A 16,488-nucleotide genomic window follows, 5' to 3' on the forward strand; every position below is an offset into this window, starting at 1 on the left:
TAAAGCGCCTTTTTAAGGATATTACCTTTAACTTAAAAAAAGTATAGTTAGTTAACTATAATAATTAGTAAACAATTCGACTTATCATAAAAGAAAAAAGAAAAATAGCTACTTAACTTTGCTATATTAATATATAGAATATATAACTAAAATAAGAGCACGTTAGAAGTAGCTTTAAGGTTACTTATATATTAATAAAAAACATACTAATAAATAAACTTATCAAAAACCTTTTACGAGCTAAGTTTAAATATTTTTATATACTTCTTAACCTCTATAATACGTAAAAGGCTATTATAAATAGCTAAAATAGTTAAAAAATAATTAATTTAGGCTATACTTAAAAAGACTTAATATTTAAAAATAAATAATAAACGGAACCTAAAGTGCAACCCAGAGGCCTAAAATAAATAAAATAAAAACTTTTTATAACCCAAAAGCCTAAACTCCTAAAATAACCTTATTTTATAAAGTATATATATATAAAAATAAGACCCGAGCTTATACTTACTATTTAAATTCCTAGTTTATAAAGTATATAATTACTAAGAATATAGTATTATTAAAAAAGAGGGTTAGTATGCGCACTAAGAAATGCGTTTTATATATTTTAAAGTTTATAAAACTAAGAGTAATAAGGGTAGCGGGGGGTATAAAAACTAAAATAATTATTAAGTTAATAATTTAAAATATAAAAGCGGGCGGTATAATAAAAAGTTAGTTATAAATAATTATAATAAGTATAAGAGAGGACCGGGGGTGTGCGTTAAAGAAGTTCTTTATATAAAAGCTAATATAGTTCTTATGTATCCTTTAATTATTATCTATTTAGCGGATAATATTACGGAGCTTAGTAATATTTTATTAAAACTATAGTTAAAAATGCGCTTTTTAATAATAAAAAAAGATAATATATTTATAAAAGAGGGAGCGCTACTTATAATAGCCTCGGTAAGGGCCTAGGCTATTAGCTATAAAATAACTAATATATTAATATACCCCTTAGCTAAATAGCTATTGAAATAGCGCATATACTAGCTATTACCTTTTATAAAATAACGATTACTATCCTTAAAGTTAGTATACTAAAGGGCTATTTTAAAATAGAGTAAGTATTAAATCTCCCGTTCCTCGGGAGCCTCTCTCTTAAGCTTTTTAAAAACTAAATATATATTAAATAAGCTTAAAATAGTAAAAAGAACTATATTTATTATGGGGGGTACCTTAGCTTTTTAGTATTCTTTTTTATTTTTTATTACTTTTTTAAAAAAAGGTAGCTTTACGTTTTTTAAACCTTAAAATAATATTAAATATAAACTTTTAAAATAATAAGTATATGTTACGAAGGTAACTTTGTTTACCTTATTATTCGCCTTATTATCAATATTACGTAAGCAAACTATATACTATATTAATCTACGATTTCTATAAATTATTATAGGTATTAATTATATAAGTAATACTGCTTATATAAGCTTACGTGAGCAATGGAAAGTACTGGAAGGTAACTAAATAATCTAGAATTCACTCGAGACGGAATTACGTACTACGATTACGTATTTACTTACGTATGCGCTTATTAATTATATTATAATTAATAAGTAATGGAATATTCTAGTAGGAGGTTTTTATGCCTATATATAGGCGTGTATTTGCTTACTTAGACCTTTCGTCAAGTAAGTAACTTCTTATATAGTAATTTAATTATATTACTCTCTTTACTATAAAAACCTCTTTTATATACGCTTATTTCCCTTATATTTATATATTCTTGCTTCTATATGAATATTTACTTTCTATATTCTTTATAAGAATATTCTATATTACCTTGTTAAAGCTATACGTATTAAAGTATATAATATACCCTTTTTAAAAAGCTTATTATTTAAACTAATCTTATCCTTATTTTTAGACTCCGAGGGGGGGATAGGTAAAAGCTTATTGAAGCTCTTATTATTATTATTTATTTTATTATTACCCTTATTACGGCCGTTAAAAAGAGCCTCGAACTTAATAAAGTCCTTAGTATTTTTATTAATAGCTTTAATACTTTCTTAATTAAAGAGGGGGAGCTCGGTAACTAGGCTTTAGTAAGTAAATAAGAGGTTATAAGGGGGAATAACGACTTAAAGGGGCTCTTTAACATTATTACTTATTTAAACTCTTAATAAACTATATAATATATATATAAAAAGTATTATAAAAATTATATAAAACTTATTATTATTTCTAAATATATTAAATATTTATATTTAAAATAAAATTAATAAACGATTTAATAATATAGGCGCGCGCGAATAATAAACGGGAGTACTTATAGTAATTATAAGAGGTTAAAAAGAGGAAAAATAATAATAATTAAGTAATACTACGAGAATTTAAATATATATAAAGTAGCTAAGTAGCCTTGCTCTTAGTAATTTATATATTAGAAATAATAAAATACGTACTATTTTAGGTTAGGATTCTATTTATTTTAAATAAAAGAATATATTTATAATAAACGTAGTTTAAAAAACGCATATCCCTTATGCTTAAATTTTTTCTTTATATATTTAACTAAATTAGGCCTTTATAAAAGTATTTAGTGATTTTATTTTAAGTATAATAGCTCTTTAGTAATAATAATTAGGGGGTATATTACGTAATAAGGATAATAATCGTACTTTACGTAGTGCCCATTACGTATTAAATCACGTATTTATCTTAGATATCGTGTATATAGACCTTTTCTTTTTATCTATTTCTACTTTGATAGTTAAGCTACTTTTATTATACTCCGTATGCCCATTGCTGCGTGCCATAACTCGTGACATAATCACTATATTATGTTTAAGTCTCTCTTCATGGCCGGTGCCCTTGCGGGTTCTATAGCCTCTGCCTTGCCCGGATTCGGCGCCCTCTCTGATGGCCCCGAGGCCCAGCTCTTCCCTCGTGATACCTGCAGCGGCAACACTGCAAGCACAAGAAGCGAGTGGTGCGACTACTCCGTCGACACTGACTACTGGACCGAGGCGCCCGACACCGGTGTCACCCGCGAGTACTACCTTGAGTTGACCGACGTTACCGTCGCTCCCGATGGTGTCTCCCGCTCCGCCATGGCCGTCAACGGCTCCATTCCGGGCCCGACCATCTTCGCCGACTGGGGTGACACCGTCGTCGTTCACGTCACCAACTCTCTGACGACCTCTAACAACGGCACCAGCATTCACTTCCACGGCATTCGCCAGAACTACACCAACCAGAACGACGGCGTCAGCTCCATCACTCAGTGCCCCACGGCCCCCAACGACACCATCACCTACACCTGGAGAGCTCTGCAGTACGGTTCTACCTGGTACCACTCCCACTTCGCTCTTCAGGCGTGGCAGGGTATCTTTGGCGGCATCATCATCAACGGCCCCGCCACTGCCAACTACGATGAGGACCTCGGCATGATGTTCCTCAACGACTGGGATCACCAGACCGTCGACGAGCTCTACTCCACTGCCGAGACCTCCGGCCCGCCGACGCTCGACAACGGTCTCATCAACGGTACCAACGTCTACGGCGACGACGACTCCACCACACAGACCGGCTACCGCTACAACGTCACCTGGACCTCCGGCACCTCCTACCGTCTGAGACTTGTCAACGCCGCCGTCGACACCCACTGGAAGTTCATGATTGACAACCACACCATGGAGGTCATCGCTTCCGACCTGGTTCCCATCACCCCCTACAACGCCACCGTCCTCGACATAGGCATGGGCCAGCGCTACGACATCATCGTCACTGCAGACCAGGCCGACGTCGCCGACAACTTCTGGATCCGCGCCATTCCCCAGTCCGCCTGCTCCGACAACGACAGCACAGACAACATCAAGGGTATCATCTCCTACACCGGCACCATCACCACCCCCACCACCAGCGCCTACTCCTACACCGACTCTTGCGACGACGAGACGGACAACATCTCCCCCTACGTCTCCAAGACGGTTGACAGCGCCAACTGGGATGAGCTCGAGAGCGCCTCCGTCAGCAAGAACACCGCCGGCCTCTTCAAGTGGTACCTCAATAGCACTTCCATGCTCGTCGACTGGGCCAACCCGACCCTCGAGTCCGTTATCAACGGTAACACCACCTGGGAGGACGACGACGCCGTCATCCAGCTCGACGAGGCCAACCAGTGGGTCTACTTTGTCATCGAGACCACCCTCGCCGTCCCCCACCCCATCCATCTCCACGGCCACGACTTCTTCATCCTTGCACAGGGCTCCGGAACCTACTCCAGCTCCATCACTCTCAACACTAGCAACCCGCCCCGTCGCGATACCGCTATGCTTCCCTCCTCTGGATACCTCGTTATGGCCTGGGAGACTGACAACCCGGGCGCCTGGCTCATGCACTGCCACATTGGCTGGCACACGTCCGAGGGTTTCTCGATGCAGTTTGTCGAGCGCTACAGCGAGATTGCTGCCATCACTGATAACTCTACCCTCACCGATACTTGCGACACCTGGACCACCTTCCAGGAAGAGTACTCCATCGAGCAGGAGGACTCTGGTGTCTAAATGGCTTATGAAGAATATCTACAGTACGGCACAATCATTGGGTAGACTAGCATCGGGTTAGCGGTTTCCTTGAGTCTTGAGATAAAGGGGCGGGTTGGCGAATAGGGTTTCGATTTGTGTATCACATAGTTCAAGTTCCATCCATACACGAAAAAGGAAATTTTTATATTTTGACCGCGTTTGCCATCTTGATTGTTAGTGAAATGTGATAGTTCGACTGTCTTTGAAGCCATTTCGTGGTCTGCATTATTATCATGTATCAAAGCATATTGATACCGAACTTACCAACTATCGTGATACTCACAGTTTATACCCGGTTTATGATCTATCTCAGTTCCCTGAGATGATGATCTGACTTTTAAAGTCAGTCAACGGGTATCATGAGGTTTCATTCACATTAATTTACAAATGTCGGCAAACAGGCCGTCCTGTTCTATGTGCGGCGTGCTACTACCGTCATCTATATTCACGTCGATACTTGAGATAGCGCAGGCATAATCATTTTACTCAGCTTGCTTGGTTCACAAATAGCTTGTAGATTGCTCTCTTGGTATTGCCTTCACGTTTCTGACGGTGATGGTGGAAGGTCTCGCTCGATATACCTTCAATTTTTACCAAAAGGCTCTGAAATGGCTAGTTCTTACCCTTTGATATATGAGGTGGGCATAAAAAGCTTCTTAACGTAGCTGTGATCGAAGTAGGTGATCATTTCAATATTCAAGAACTTACTAGACAATTTCGCTCAAGTTCGTAATGATTATTCAAGTCTATTGAGTAGGCTATACTAATGTCTTTGATGTGAACAGTGACTTCTAATCTAATACTCATTTGATGGATATCCTGTGTCTCTTTTTCCTAAAAAGGAAAATAAAGTCGTTATTCGACAATCGCAAAAGTATTTTCTCTACATATCCTTAGTTTCGAATCTAGAATCTAATAGATCAATGTCCTCTACTGATAATTACAAGTATAACACTGAAGGCTAAAGTTTTAACAAGTTCCTGCTTTAAACTAAAAGCCAAGATTTTCCTTTAAAAATTAAAGATCCAATGATCATGCTTTCCCTTTTGAATTGGCCGAAAGAAATATCATAAGATATACTCAATTTGGCACGAATGTAACCTATAGTTTTCATGTAATATTGGCCTGAAAAGCTTGATTGTTTGAGGTCTGAAGAACGCATTTTAGTACACATGAACACTCAGCTAATTCCAGGAATGCTTCTACGATCTATCGTCAGCACGGAAGTTGCTATGCACCCCAGCTCGCGTGTCTTCCACTGTTGTTTCTTCTTATTCATGGTGTTTGTACTTGTGGACGTAAGTATTTGTTCGTCAGTATGTTCGGCCCATCAGCAGATCCATCTCTCAAGGTCCATCCGACTCTGTGCCTGCACCATGACGATAACCTTGTCCCTACGGAAGCTCTCCAAAGCCTCGTCACGTGAGCCTTCTCCGTTTCAGCATAGCCACGAGTGCATATTTAAGGACGCTATTCCTCCGGCATCGGTTCCCCCTTCCCCAATTGCTTGTTTTTATCTTTCTTTGTTTGTCCCACGTATTACGTTCGGTAAAGGCGCGACTTGCAGCCCTCGACGTCTGATGTCTGCAACTCTTACAGCCACGGGAAAAGCAGAAGCTTCTTCGCTCTCAAGTTTTTACTGCACATGCAGCCATGTCGCATTGTATTGTGTCTGTCTCCACCAAGTCATGGTGAAAGCATGCAAAACGCCGAACATTTTCACCAAACTTGAATGATGTGTTCCTTACGGCTCACGAGCGTACGCATGCATTGTCTCTGAAGACTTGTTACGAACTCATGATAGTGATTCCTCATCGACTTTGAAGTTGTACCCATCGAAGCTACTCTAATTTCTTCGAAATTCACCTGGGTTTTGGTGCTTTCAGGCTTGGATCTCATCGATCTCATGAGAATCACTTGCGCCATTGATGAAGAGTTGGACTGCAAGATGCTCCTAATCAAACGCACTTTGATGACAAAAATTCTTATAGAATTATCGACAGCTCGTAGTACTTGCCCACTATATTGACCATGATGATCTTTCCTGCAGCGGAGAGTTGTTGTTCATTCACGCCGTGCCCAAGCCTTCAGGTGTTCCGTTCATCCCACATCGCCGAGCAAGGCAGACAATCTGCGCTCTCTTCATTAAAAAACCGGCAGCTTCCTATTTGGTACGACCGCGCTTGAATGCAAACTGGCGAGCAAAAGTTCCATCAATTTCAAAGTTGTCATATTTAATTGTAATCGCAACATCAACAAGCAAGCTTGAAATGCCGGAAAACCTTTGGTTGCCCACGAATCACCTCGGTGAGCAAGTACTATTCTTTTGGCATTCGGAACCGCGCGTCATTTTCTTAGTCCATCCCAAAAGTCTCCAGACTTGATCTATGTCTCTCTCCGATCATGATCATCGCCAAATTCAGATCAGCTTGCGCTGCCCTAGAAACAACAGCACACCTGGCGTCGGAATGATTGAGCTGCGGTGCACTTGAGCTGCGGTGCACTTGAGCTGCGGTGCACTTGAGCTGCGGTGCACTTGAGCTGCGGTGCACTTGAGCTGCGGTGCACTTGAGCTTTGGCCTTTTCTCGGGGTTGCACTGATCATAGGTGGTCGGTACATGAATCGCGTTGCGACGATTCGTAAGTGCTGCGGACATACAGTGGACATTCAGCGAAGATCATCATTTTGCTTAACAGCATTCAGCCTATACCTCCGGCTAAGTCGCAAAAACTTTGTATACAATTCGAAATGTCTATTTTGGTTTATTTTGATGCTGATGACGACGCAACTATGTTTCCCACTACTCTCTCAGTAATAACTCACAGAGTAAGGTTGTTGAGTATAATCCCACGTGTACGGTGTGCCGTCTATCCGACTTTTGTTGGAAACTTTTTCAGCACCCAAGGATGGCTTCGTCATCATCAGCAGCCCTAGGTCATGCTCGTGAGTCACGAGGTTGGCAGTATTGGAGCATTGTAGAGGAGGGCAGTCAAAGTCAAACAGGCCAACTTCAGCCCCCAACGCCAACGCGGTCAAGAACAGAACGTCGTGCCGTCGCACCCGCACTTATTATTATCTATAGTTATCATAGTTGTTTAGCACTATAGACAGGGCTCTACGTCTGCAATATGCGTAAGGTCAGTTTCCCCCCCCTCTTTCAGGGCCTCAGCCTCACAGGAATCAAAGAGCCCCAACCAAAAAGAATCAAGGGGAAATTGCAAGCATATTTTCGGAATGGTATTCTCTCTCGCCAAACGCTGCAGCAAAGTGTCCCAGGGACTGGAAGCTGCTGAATTGGGAGCGTTGTCCGGTCTCACAGGCTTTGTTGGGGCATCAGCACCGGAATGCCTTACGATGTTTACCCACTTCACTTGAGGCTTGAGGGGGTACCCACGTAAATCAGGGCTCGTCAAGCCTCAAGAGAGTCGAAAAGAAGGGGAAGCTTCTTTGTAGCGGCGGGATTTTACCCCTGAACCCGCACCGTCACCCCCTGAATCGGCTTCCCGGAATGGCACTCTTCTGGAATGTGGGGGATTTAGAGCGTCGGGAACCGCAAAGCTTGGGCAGATGTGATGCAGGGGTATCCACGTCCTTTCTTTGCACATCCCCGGCCATGTTGTTACCTATCTGAGTGTTGCCATCTGGTACGTACGCAGTTTGCCAGTTGTGTTGCGGCGCCCCGTTGACGGCAGCCCGGCAGGGCTTATTATTTTCTAACTTCTTTGGGCATTAAGCCTCATGCTTGGCATCGAAGCTTTTTTGGTGTTCCCCACGTCGGGAGTGGCTTGTGAACCGTAACGTCAGATCTGTGACTGTGCATGATGGAACGCTCGCTTGTTACGTTATCGGGAATCCCCCTCTCTGCTACTTTCCGAGCGCCTGTCTGCTCATGAAGCTCGAGACTCTTGAGTGTGTCCCAAAGAGCCTCAAGGAGTCCCGAAAAGTTCCAAGGAGGCGCCGACCTCGGTCTCGCCCCGGCTCATCAAGCCTCAGCCGTCGCAGGGTCCAAGCGTAGGAGACCTTGTTGTCTCTACATCAGCTCTCAACTTGGGAACATCCAGCCAGTAGGGACAATAGGAGAGTTTCGATCGCATGAAGATGCCTCGGACGAACGGTTTGAAACGTCCAGGTTGTTCGCCCACATCGCGGGTTAAACCTGCCATCTCATGAGGCTGTGGTATGGCCAAACATACTGCCAAAGTCTGTTAGCGAAGCGAACATGGGACGGCATGAGACCTTCTCACTGGTTCTCGAAGGCCGTTCCTTGGACCCAGCCCGGCGATGACGAGGGCATCAACGTCGACAGAGTGACATCCGGGACGTCGATCATCAACTTTCACCCACCACGCGTTCCGGAGACTGGCTGTGTAAGACGCTCGTGCAATGCGTCGTAAGACTCTCCATTGACGTACCCAGTCTATCGTAGATCGTCAGTCGAGTGTCTAGTCAGGCTCAGGAAAGGGAGTCGAGAAGCCTTCGAAACGCAGAGCTCAACTTGACCATAAAAGAAGACCTTTGTCCCGTCCAAATCAAAACCTTTTTCTTTCTCCTCACCACCAACAACCAGTTCAATCTTCAATCACTCTCAAGCATCTCTCACTCTTCCATCTTTCGCTTTCTCAGCACCACTTTCGCTCTACTACACTTCAGTCTTCACACTTCTTTTTCAAGGACCACTACCAACCACCCCCAACAATCAAAATGCAGTTCACCATCGCCACCATCATTGCCTTCGCCGCCGCCGCTCAGGCCGGTCCCCTCGCTATCCGCGATGTCTGCAACTCCGCCCCCTCCGGCCCTACCACCGCCAGTGTCGAGCCCCGCTCCCAGCCCGCCGCCGCCACCGCGGACGCCTGCCAGAAGCTTTGCGAGGCCGACTCTGGCTGCCAGTCCTTCGTCTTCGGCCTTCCCCCCTCCGGCACCACCCCTCTCTGCTACCTCTACGCCGTCCCGGCTTCTCAGGTTCCCAAGCAGTCCAACACCAACTTGATGGTCTTTGACAAGGCTTGCACCAGCGTCCCCACCGTTGCTCCTACCCAGACCAACACCGGCGCCAACAACGGCAACACAGGCTCCAACACTGGTGCCAACACCGGCAACGCCAACACTGGCAGCAACAACAGCAACGGTAGCCAGCAGCCCAAGAAGCGTGCCAACGTCTGCGGCGCCGCCCCCGCCGGCCCCGCGACCAGCAGCCCCACCCCTCTCCTGAGCCGTGAGGACATCACCACCCAGGACGCCTGCTTGGCTATCTGCAAGCAGACCACTGGATGCCAGGCCATCGAGTTCGGCAAGCCCTCCGCCAACGAGCCGGTCCAGTGCCGCCTCTTCAACGTCCCGGCTTCCAGCCTGCCCGCTCCTACCAACGGTCAGACCTTCGTCGCCTTCGACATTGGCTGCTAAATGCACACACGTGCATAGCATCACGATACATTCCACGGCGTGCCTTCGCTTGACGCGGCTCGAATCGGCGAGTTGGCTCAGAAGGTAGTGCTTTACTCTTCTACTCTCTCTCTCATAGCGTGGTTGGCCACGACGACTTCTGCTTTGTATACATCGGAACGGAAAACTCGACAATTCCCCTCTTGGGACTTCGATCTTTGGGTGAATGGGGTACAACAGACGCTTGTGAATGAATGAATGGTTTTTCTGGTTGGTCATGGATAGAACACTCTTTTGGTATGCACTTTTTCTTAGCTCGATTTTTCGGAACAGTCATTCGTTTGGATATAGAAAAGGAACAACAGAAAAAGGAAAAAAAAAAGGAATTTGTATAGTAGGTAGCAAAATAGACTCGAGTTGGGAAACTTTTCCAGTGCCATTCTGTGACCTATTATGCCTTTCTAATACTGACCTCAGAAACCATCGCTGAGAGACTTGAGCAATCACTTCAGCCACTAGCTGGTTGGCAGGAGCTGATTCTGGACAGTCACCTTCAAAAGGATTACAGGCAGCTCAAACGAAAAGAATCGGATCTGTTGAAAAGAAGTGAGACTACTTCCGATTCCGTCTGCGAGGTCGCAACCATCCGCCGACTGCTATCGGAAAGGGCCGAGATCGGGAATCGGAGAAAAAGTGGAACGACGGATTCTTGAGCGGAGCCGTATTGCCGACCGATCGGCACCGTAAGGTCGGATGGAAGTCGCCATTATCGAACGGGCGACCGAAACCGCAGATGCAAGCCGTGGTCTAGCGTTAGATGCGCGGAGAAACAAGATTCTTTTTTAGCTGAATCGACGAGCCGTGGGGGGTTCATTTCTAAAGTTGCCAAGCAGAGCCAAGGCACTTTTAAAAAGTAAATGCACCAGGTACTAATTACACACTTGCCATGTTGGGGGCCACTGGAGAAAGCAAAAAGACCCAGTCGGCGATGTCGCCATCGACTTCAACATGAGGTGATTCAAATGAGCCAATCACACAACTTGCAAACGAATACCATCATCCACCTCCACTGGCGCCATCCACCCGGCAGTGGTGACCTGCAACGGCATCTACGCAATTACAGGAATGGTGCCCCGGGAAAATGTCATCATTGACTGATGATGCCATGCGGGCCCTGGGAAAACGACACTCAGAAACCGCTGTCAAAATGGACGACAAGTAGCTAAAAGCTCTAAACGAGGCAATACTCCCGAAGAAGGAAAGGAAACCAGCCCACTCGAGCAATCTACTCGCCAATCTCGTTTTTCCTCGTGCAGAGGTCTGCTCCGACAGCTTGGTCCGGGTCTTTTGGGGTCCGCATTGATAAGCCGTGCGCGTGGCCGCAGAGTTTCTTTTCCAAACACGCAAACGACCTTAGAAACTCGACTTCAGCCGGACAAGCGCGGGTGTTTCTGGTACCGAGTGAAGTTGGGACCTCACCTTCTTCCAACATTGAGGCAAACAAAATAGCCACAAGCGCTAGGGAGAGAATCTGAGAATTCACAATATCAGCAACCTACGATGAGCGCGCCAAAGAATCCTCCGCCCGAGAAGGCGCTAGATACGCCGGCGAATGATATCAGCGGGACGGATAGCCCGTCCGAAGTTGAGCTTGAGCAGGATGTAGTCAATGAGAAGTCGCTGTTGAGGAAGCTTGATCTCAAGCTTCTGCCGGCGGTGGGCATTTTGTACCTTCTCTCATTCCTCGACCGATCTAATGGTGAGATTCTCCAGAAAACCCTGCTGCGAGACAATCTACTAATATCTACGTAGTGGGCAATGCTCGAATTGAAGGCCTTACTACCGATCTCAACATGAGTATGCTTCTTCAATCAGACAGACTCAGGCAAGACCGAACCGGTGTAGCTGATACTTGGCAGGTGGTAACCAGTATTTGACTGGTCTAACTCTATACTTTATCGGTTATGTTCTCTTTGAAGTAAGTGCTTCCACAACAACGTTCCGAAGAGACATGTGTTCGTGCAATGCTAAACGTTCCAGATTCCATGCAACATCGTCTTGAAAAGGACCACTCCACGCTTTTGGCTTCCGACACTGACTATCGCATGGGGCATTGTCGCGACGCTCATGGGAATCGTCACTAATATGGCCGGATTCTTTGTCGCCCGCTTCTTCCTCGGTGTCACTGAGAGCGGTCTCTTTCCTGGAGTGGTGTACTACTTCTCGATGTGGTAGGTTTCAATGGGCCAGGAGCTTAAGGATGGCATAGTTCTGACCTGAACTTCCTCAGGTATAAGCGTCGCGAGAGACAGTTCCGCATCTCCCTCTTCTTCAGCGCTGCCTCTCTTGCCGGTACGTTCGGCGGTATCCTAGCATGGGGAATCGGACACATGAGAGTTGTATGGGACAATGGCTGGAGATGGATCTTTATCTTGGTTTGTGACCTCCCCATTGAAAATCAAGAAACGTTGCCTGACAATCTGATAGGAGGGTATCGCAACCGTGGTCATTGCTGTCGGCGCATACTGGTTCATCCAAAACTACCCCGACACGGCCAAATTTGTTTCTGAAAAGGAGCGCCGCTTTATCAGGGCCAGATTAGCTTCCGACAGCGATGCCACCCATAACGAGAAGTTCTCGTGGAGTAATGTGATGGATGCTATCAAGGACCCAAAGTGCTGGTTGTACGGTCTTGGTTTCCACACCATGAGCTTGCCGCTATACACGTTTTCTTTGTTCATTGTGAGTTACTCTCACAAACTTAGTGGACCATCTCACTGACTTTGCCTAGCCTACCATCATTAAGAACCTCGGGTACACCGCGGCCGTCGCCCAACTGCTCACTATCCCTCCTTACGCCGTCGCCTTTGTCACAACATTGACCGTCGCGATTTACTCCGAACGCACCGGCCGCCGTGCCTTCTTCATCATGGGATCATCCGCGGTCGCGGCGATTGGTTACATCATTCTTTTAGCCAACTCCGACCCTGCGGGGAAGCCTGGCGTCTCGTACCTCGGAACCTTCTTCGCAGCTGCGGGAATCTACCCCGCCACCGCTCTCGTCCTCTCGTGGCCGGCCATCAATGTCTCTGGGCAGACCAAGCGTGCTGTAGGCAACGCAATGCAGATCACTATTGGAAATTTGGGAGCTGTGTTGGGAACACAGTTGTATCGTGCCAATGATGGCCCGAGGTACATTGTCGGCCACTCTTTCGCTTTGGGGTATCTTTTGGCGAATATCATCGTCTGTGGTATCTTGTACTTTGTGTTGAAGGGTGAGAATAAGAGACGCGAGGCCATTGCACCGGAAGTTCAAGCAATTGGGGACTTGGAGGATTGGCCCGGTGACAAGGACCCTAGATGGAGATTCCAATACTAGTGAAAATCGGCATTGGCTGGTTCAGAGCGTAAAGGGCAGTTTCATGGACAGGCAGTGCCAAGACTGACTGCTTGTGTATGAATCCTAGTTTGTTCACAGACTTCTGAAGTTGAAATTGGAATCGCGAGGAAGTTCGAACGCCCACAGAAGAATTGAGAACATCCCTTACGTTGCTTGTTGTATCCAGCAAGCTGTGACCTTCCCCATGAAGCCATGCATGTGCTTCAGCAATATCACTAAGAGAAGCATGAACTCGGCAAATTTTGGGCTAATCTTTGAAGGCAATGTCTTGTTTAGAAACGCTTTTGTCTTTGTTGGCGGTGAATACGGAACTTGCTAGAAAACTTCACCCAACAAGAGTCGGATGTTGACTGCGACTATCTATTTGAAGGAATTGAGCTAACATCAAGGCTTGCTCGACTCAATACTGACGCTGATTAAGTCCGTTCTTACAATACTTCTGTGCATGTTTTTCCCTTGCAGAATGCTCTCTTGACTTCCCTTTGTGACCGTCGTTGTTGTTACCTTATCGTCAAAGCTGATCGCAGCAGCGTCGTGTTGCCTTTTAGCTACTCTCTTCTTTACTTCCTTTGATCGAGACATTTCAATATCGGATCGATGTTGACCACTAGGACCCGAACCATAGTTCTCATACGTATACCGTCCTCCACCAGAACTGAAAATGCGCTTGCCAAAGATGAGCTCGCCGAGGGGTTGGAGTACGGGAATACATGCGGCAATGATCATCGTGCTGCCCTCGACTCTAGCAAAGGGAATTCAGCACAAGTTCTCAACACACCATTGTGGCTATCAACATTGAGGACAGTTGCTTAACTCACATAGTCCAAATCACCAAGTCTGAAGTGTCATCTGAAACATCACACGACTAGTTTAGACTCGGCGTGTTATTCCAAGCGGGATTTCCAACAAACTCACATGAGAAGTCCAAGCTTGCGAGACTTGGAAGCCGAGAGCATTTGTATGTGGCAACGATCGATGAGCTTTTCGTCAAGAATGTCAGTTTTGTTTGCCATCAGGAAGCAAGAAAGATTGAGCCTCAACACGCACATTGACCCGATCCCAAGAGCGATGCTCAGAGCTACCTTCTTTCTCACACTCATCTGTAGCTTCGCGAGGACGACGGCTGGATAGATGGCCAAGTAAAGGTCTACAAACGCGCAGAAGCCTAAATAATCTGTCAGGAAAAGGATTCTAAAGGACAGAAACAGAGCGGGGTTGAAGCACCTCCAGAGTAGATGGCAAAGTAAACCAGAATCCACTTGTCCCAGCACGTCTTGTCTGTGACTGAAAAGTCCCACTGCGAGTGAGAAGGTTGGCATTGGGCAAAAAGAATGATTACGCATCCAATCAAGTTGATGAGACAGAATGAGGCGATGAACCACAGGAAAAGAGCATGCCATTTGCTGGGATTCATGATCCGTGTGAGGAGCGCGACAACAGCAAGCTTCGGGAGTCCAAAGGACATGACACCAGGAGGAAAGCCAGCAATGGTCCATAGTATTGCTCCCGACTTCTGCTCGAGTGTTAGCACATCAAAATGCCGGCCATTTCCATGCGCCACCGCCGCGATAGCTGTTCCAACATTCGTCCATCCACAGACCTGGAGCAGAGATCGTCAACAACTGGGAAATCTCGGACAATACGTCGTACTGGAGACGGTCGAATCGAAGCTGAGATGATGCTTACTACAGACGCGACAATCAAGTAGTCGTCGAGATGAAACTGCTTCAAAATTCTTCCTCTAACGAACAGTCTACCAGCGGTGAAGAGGGTGCTGAGGACCGACATAGAGATGACAATGCCAAGTGCCACAGGGCCCTTGTCTTCGGCATTTCGGTTGAGCGACACTTTTCCGGACATTGCTCCAGAAAGTCGAGGAGGATGAGAACAACGGATCGAACAAAGGGGAGACCTCAAAGACAGATCGAAAAGTCGGCGCCGGCAGCCACCAAATAGAAGAACTATGATACGCGGTTGCCAGGAAGAAAAGACAAGCCCCTTCCATACTGAGCCTCGGTCAGAGGGTCAGATTCATGAACATTTGAAGACTGCAACGTCTCTCGAACTGCGATCGACAGTTGGACATGTGGAATGCGCAGTTCCCCCTTCTCCTATCGGCATCAAACGTTCTCAATCAGTCCATCGATGACACCTCGGCGAATACCCTGTGTGAGCTTCCACCGCCATTGGCGGTAATCTCAGTCTGGCTGACAAGGAACGGTGATTAAAGGACCAATTTTCGAGTTTCCCAAGTTCCCACTAATGTATTCCGACAAACTGAAGGATCGTATTGAAGACTTTCGTATTCCTCCCAGCATGGGTGAACCAACAGCCCGGGGACCCGGGGCCGCGCACGCACTCAACCAACAAAAAACACCAACACAAGACTCTCATTCGTCGCCAGGGTAGAGATTCCACCAGCGCTTATACCCATTCAAATCAATCAAACAAATAAGTCAAACAAACAGTCAAATATAGGAATTTCAGTAAGTCAAATAATCAAATATTCTAGCCCATATATTTAGTATATTTGATCAAATCTAGAATCTAAGGGTGGGCCCGAATATACTAATAATATACCGAGAAAATACGGTAAAAAAGGGGCCGCCCGGACCCGGATTCGAACACCGGACCTCCGGTATTAAAGTAGGCCCGCTAAAAAAAATTCGGCAGCTCTAGCGCAGAATCTACTATACTATTTATACCTCTAAACGGGCTATAGAAAATTCTAATAAATTAATTAAATATTTATTAAATAAGTTAAATAATCAAATATAGCGCGAGAAATCAGCTAAACAATTAAATATGAGGTTCATATTTGATTTGTTTGTATGGGTATAAGCGCTGGATTCCACTACATCCTTGACAAAGAATGTTTGCTTTCACCTGATTTTTGGGTCTCCCGTTCTCCCCGCCCCTTGCCCAGGTCTTGGTATGGAGCCATGCCACAAAGGTATCACCAGATACGCTGAATAGCCCAAGACTTGTTTGTTGCCGTCGTTGGTGCAGAGTTGCAGATAATCCCAGCGAGGAGTTTTAATCGACCGCAAGACTTCTCATTTGGGAGCGCAATTTACAGAATGGAGTACCGACAATTATGGTAGCAACAGCCCCAGGATTCTGTGGTCAGA

The 16,488-nt window shown here is 45.7% G+C and overlaps 4 protein-coding genes across 4 annotated transcripts; 3 read left to right on the forward strand and 1 right to left on the reverse strand.

Moving 5' to 3' along the window:
• Nucleotides 1-2,828: 2,828 nt before the first annotated feature.
• On the forward strand, nt 2,829-4,553 carry CLUP02_14572 (multicopper oxidase; the record flags this gene model as incomplete). The annotated part of the gene is made up of 1 exon (XM_049293499.1): nt 2,829-4,553. One exon carries the CDS (start codon nt 2,829-2,831, stop codon nt 4,551-4,553), a length of 1,725 nt encoding a protein of 574 aa, XP_049150645.1.
• Nucleotides 4,554-9,276: 4,723 nt separating this feature from the next.
• Nucleotides 9,277-9,978, forward strand: CLUP02_14573 (uncharacterized protein; the record flags this gene model as incomplete). The annotated part of the gene is made up of 1 exon (XM_049293500.1): nt 9,277-9,978. The coding sequence occupies one exon, from the start codon at nt 9,277-9,279 to the stop codon at nt 9,976-9,978; it is 702 nt and encodes a 233-aa protein (XP_049150646.1).
• Nucleotides 9,979-11,082: 1,104 nt separating this feature from the next.
• CLUP02_14574 (major facilitator superfamily transporter) lies at nt 11,083-13,336 on the forward strand (the record flags this gene model as incomplete). Its single annotated transcript, XM_049293501.1, has 8 exons — nt 11,083-11,085; nt 11,509-11,716; nt 11,770-11,814; nt 11,877-11,935; nt 11,998-12,188; nt 12,248-12,392; nt 12,445-12,699; nt 12,749-13,336. 8 exons carry the CDS (start codon nt 11,083-11,085, stop codon nt 13,334-13,336), a joined length of 1,494 nt encoding a protein of 497 aa, XP_049150647.1.
• Nucleotides 13,337-13,741: 405 nt separating this feature from the next.
• CLUP02_14575 (uncharacterized protein) lies at nt 13,742-15,217 on the reverse strand (the record flags this gene model as incomplete). Its single annotated transcript, XM_049293502.1, has 6 exons — nt 13,742-14,099; nt 14,176-14,206; nt 14,273-14,337; nt 14,405-14,522; nt 14,582-14,870; nt 15,044-15,217. 6 exons carry the CDS (start codon nt 15,215-15,217, stop codon nt 13,742-13,744), a joined length of 1,035 nt encoding a protein of 344 aa, XP_049150648.1.
• Nucleotides 15,218-16,488: the final 1,271 nt, after the last annotated feature.

Source organism: Colletotrichum lupini, chromosome 8, assembly GCF_023278565.1.
Source record: "Colletotrichum lupini chromosome 8, complete sequence".
In the NCBI taxonomy this organism is placed as follows: domain Eukaryota; kingdom Fungi; phylum Ascomycota; class Sordariomycetes; order Glomerellales; family Glomerellaceae; genus Colletotrichum; species Colletotrichum lupini.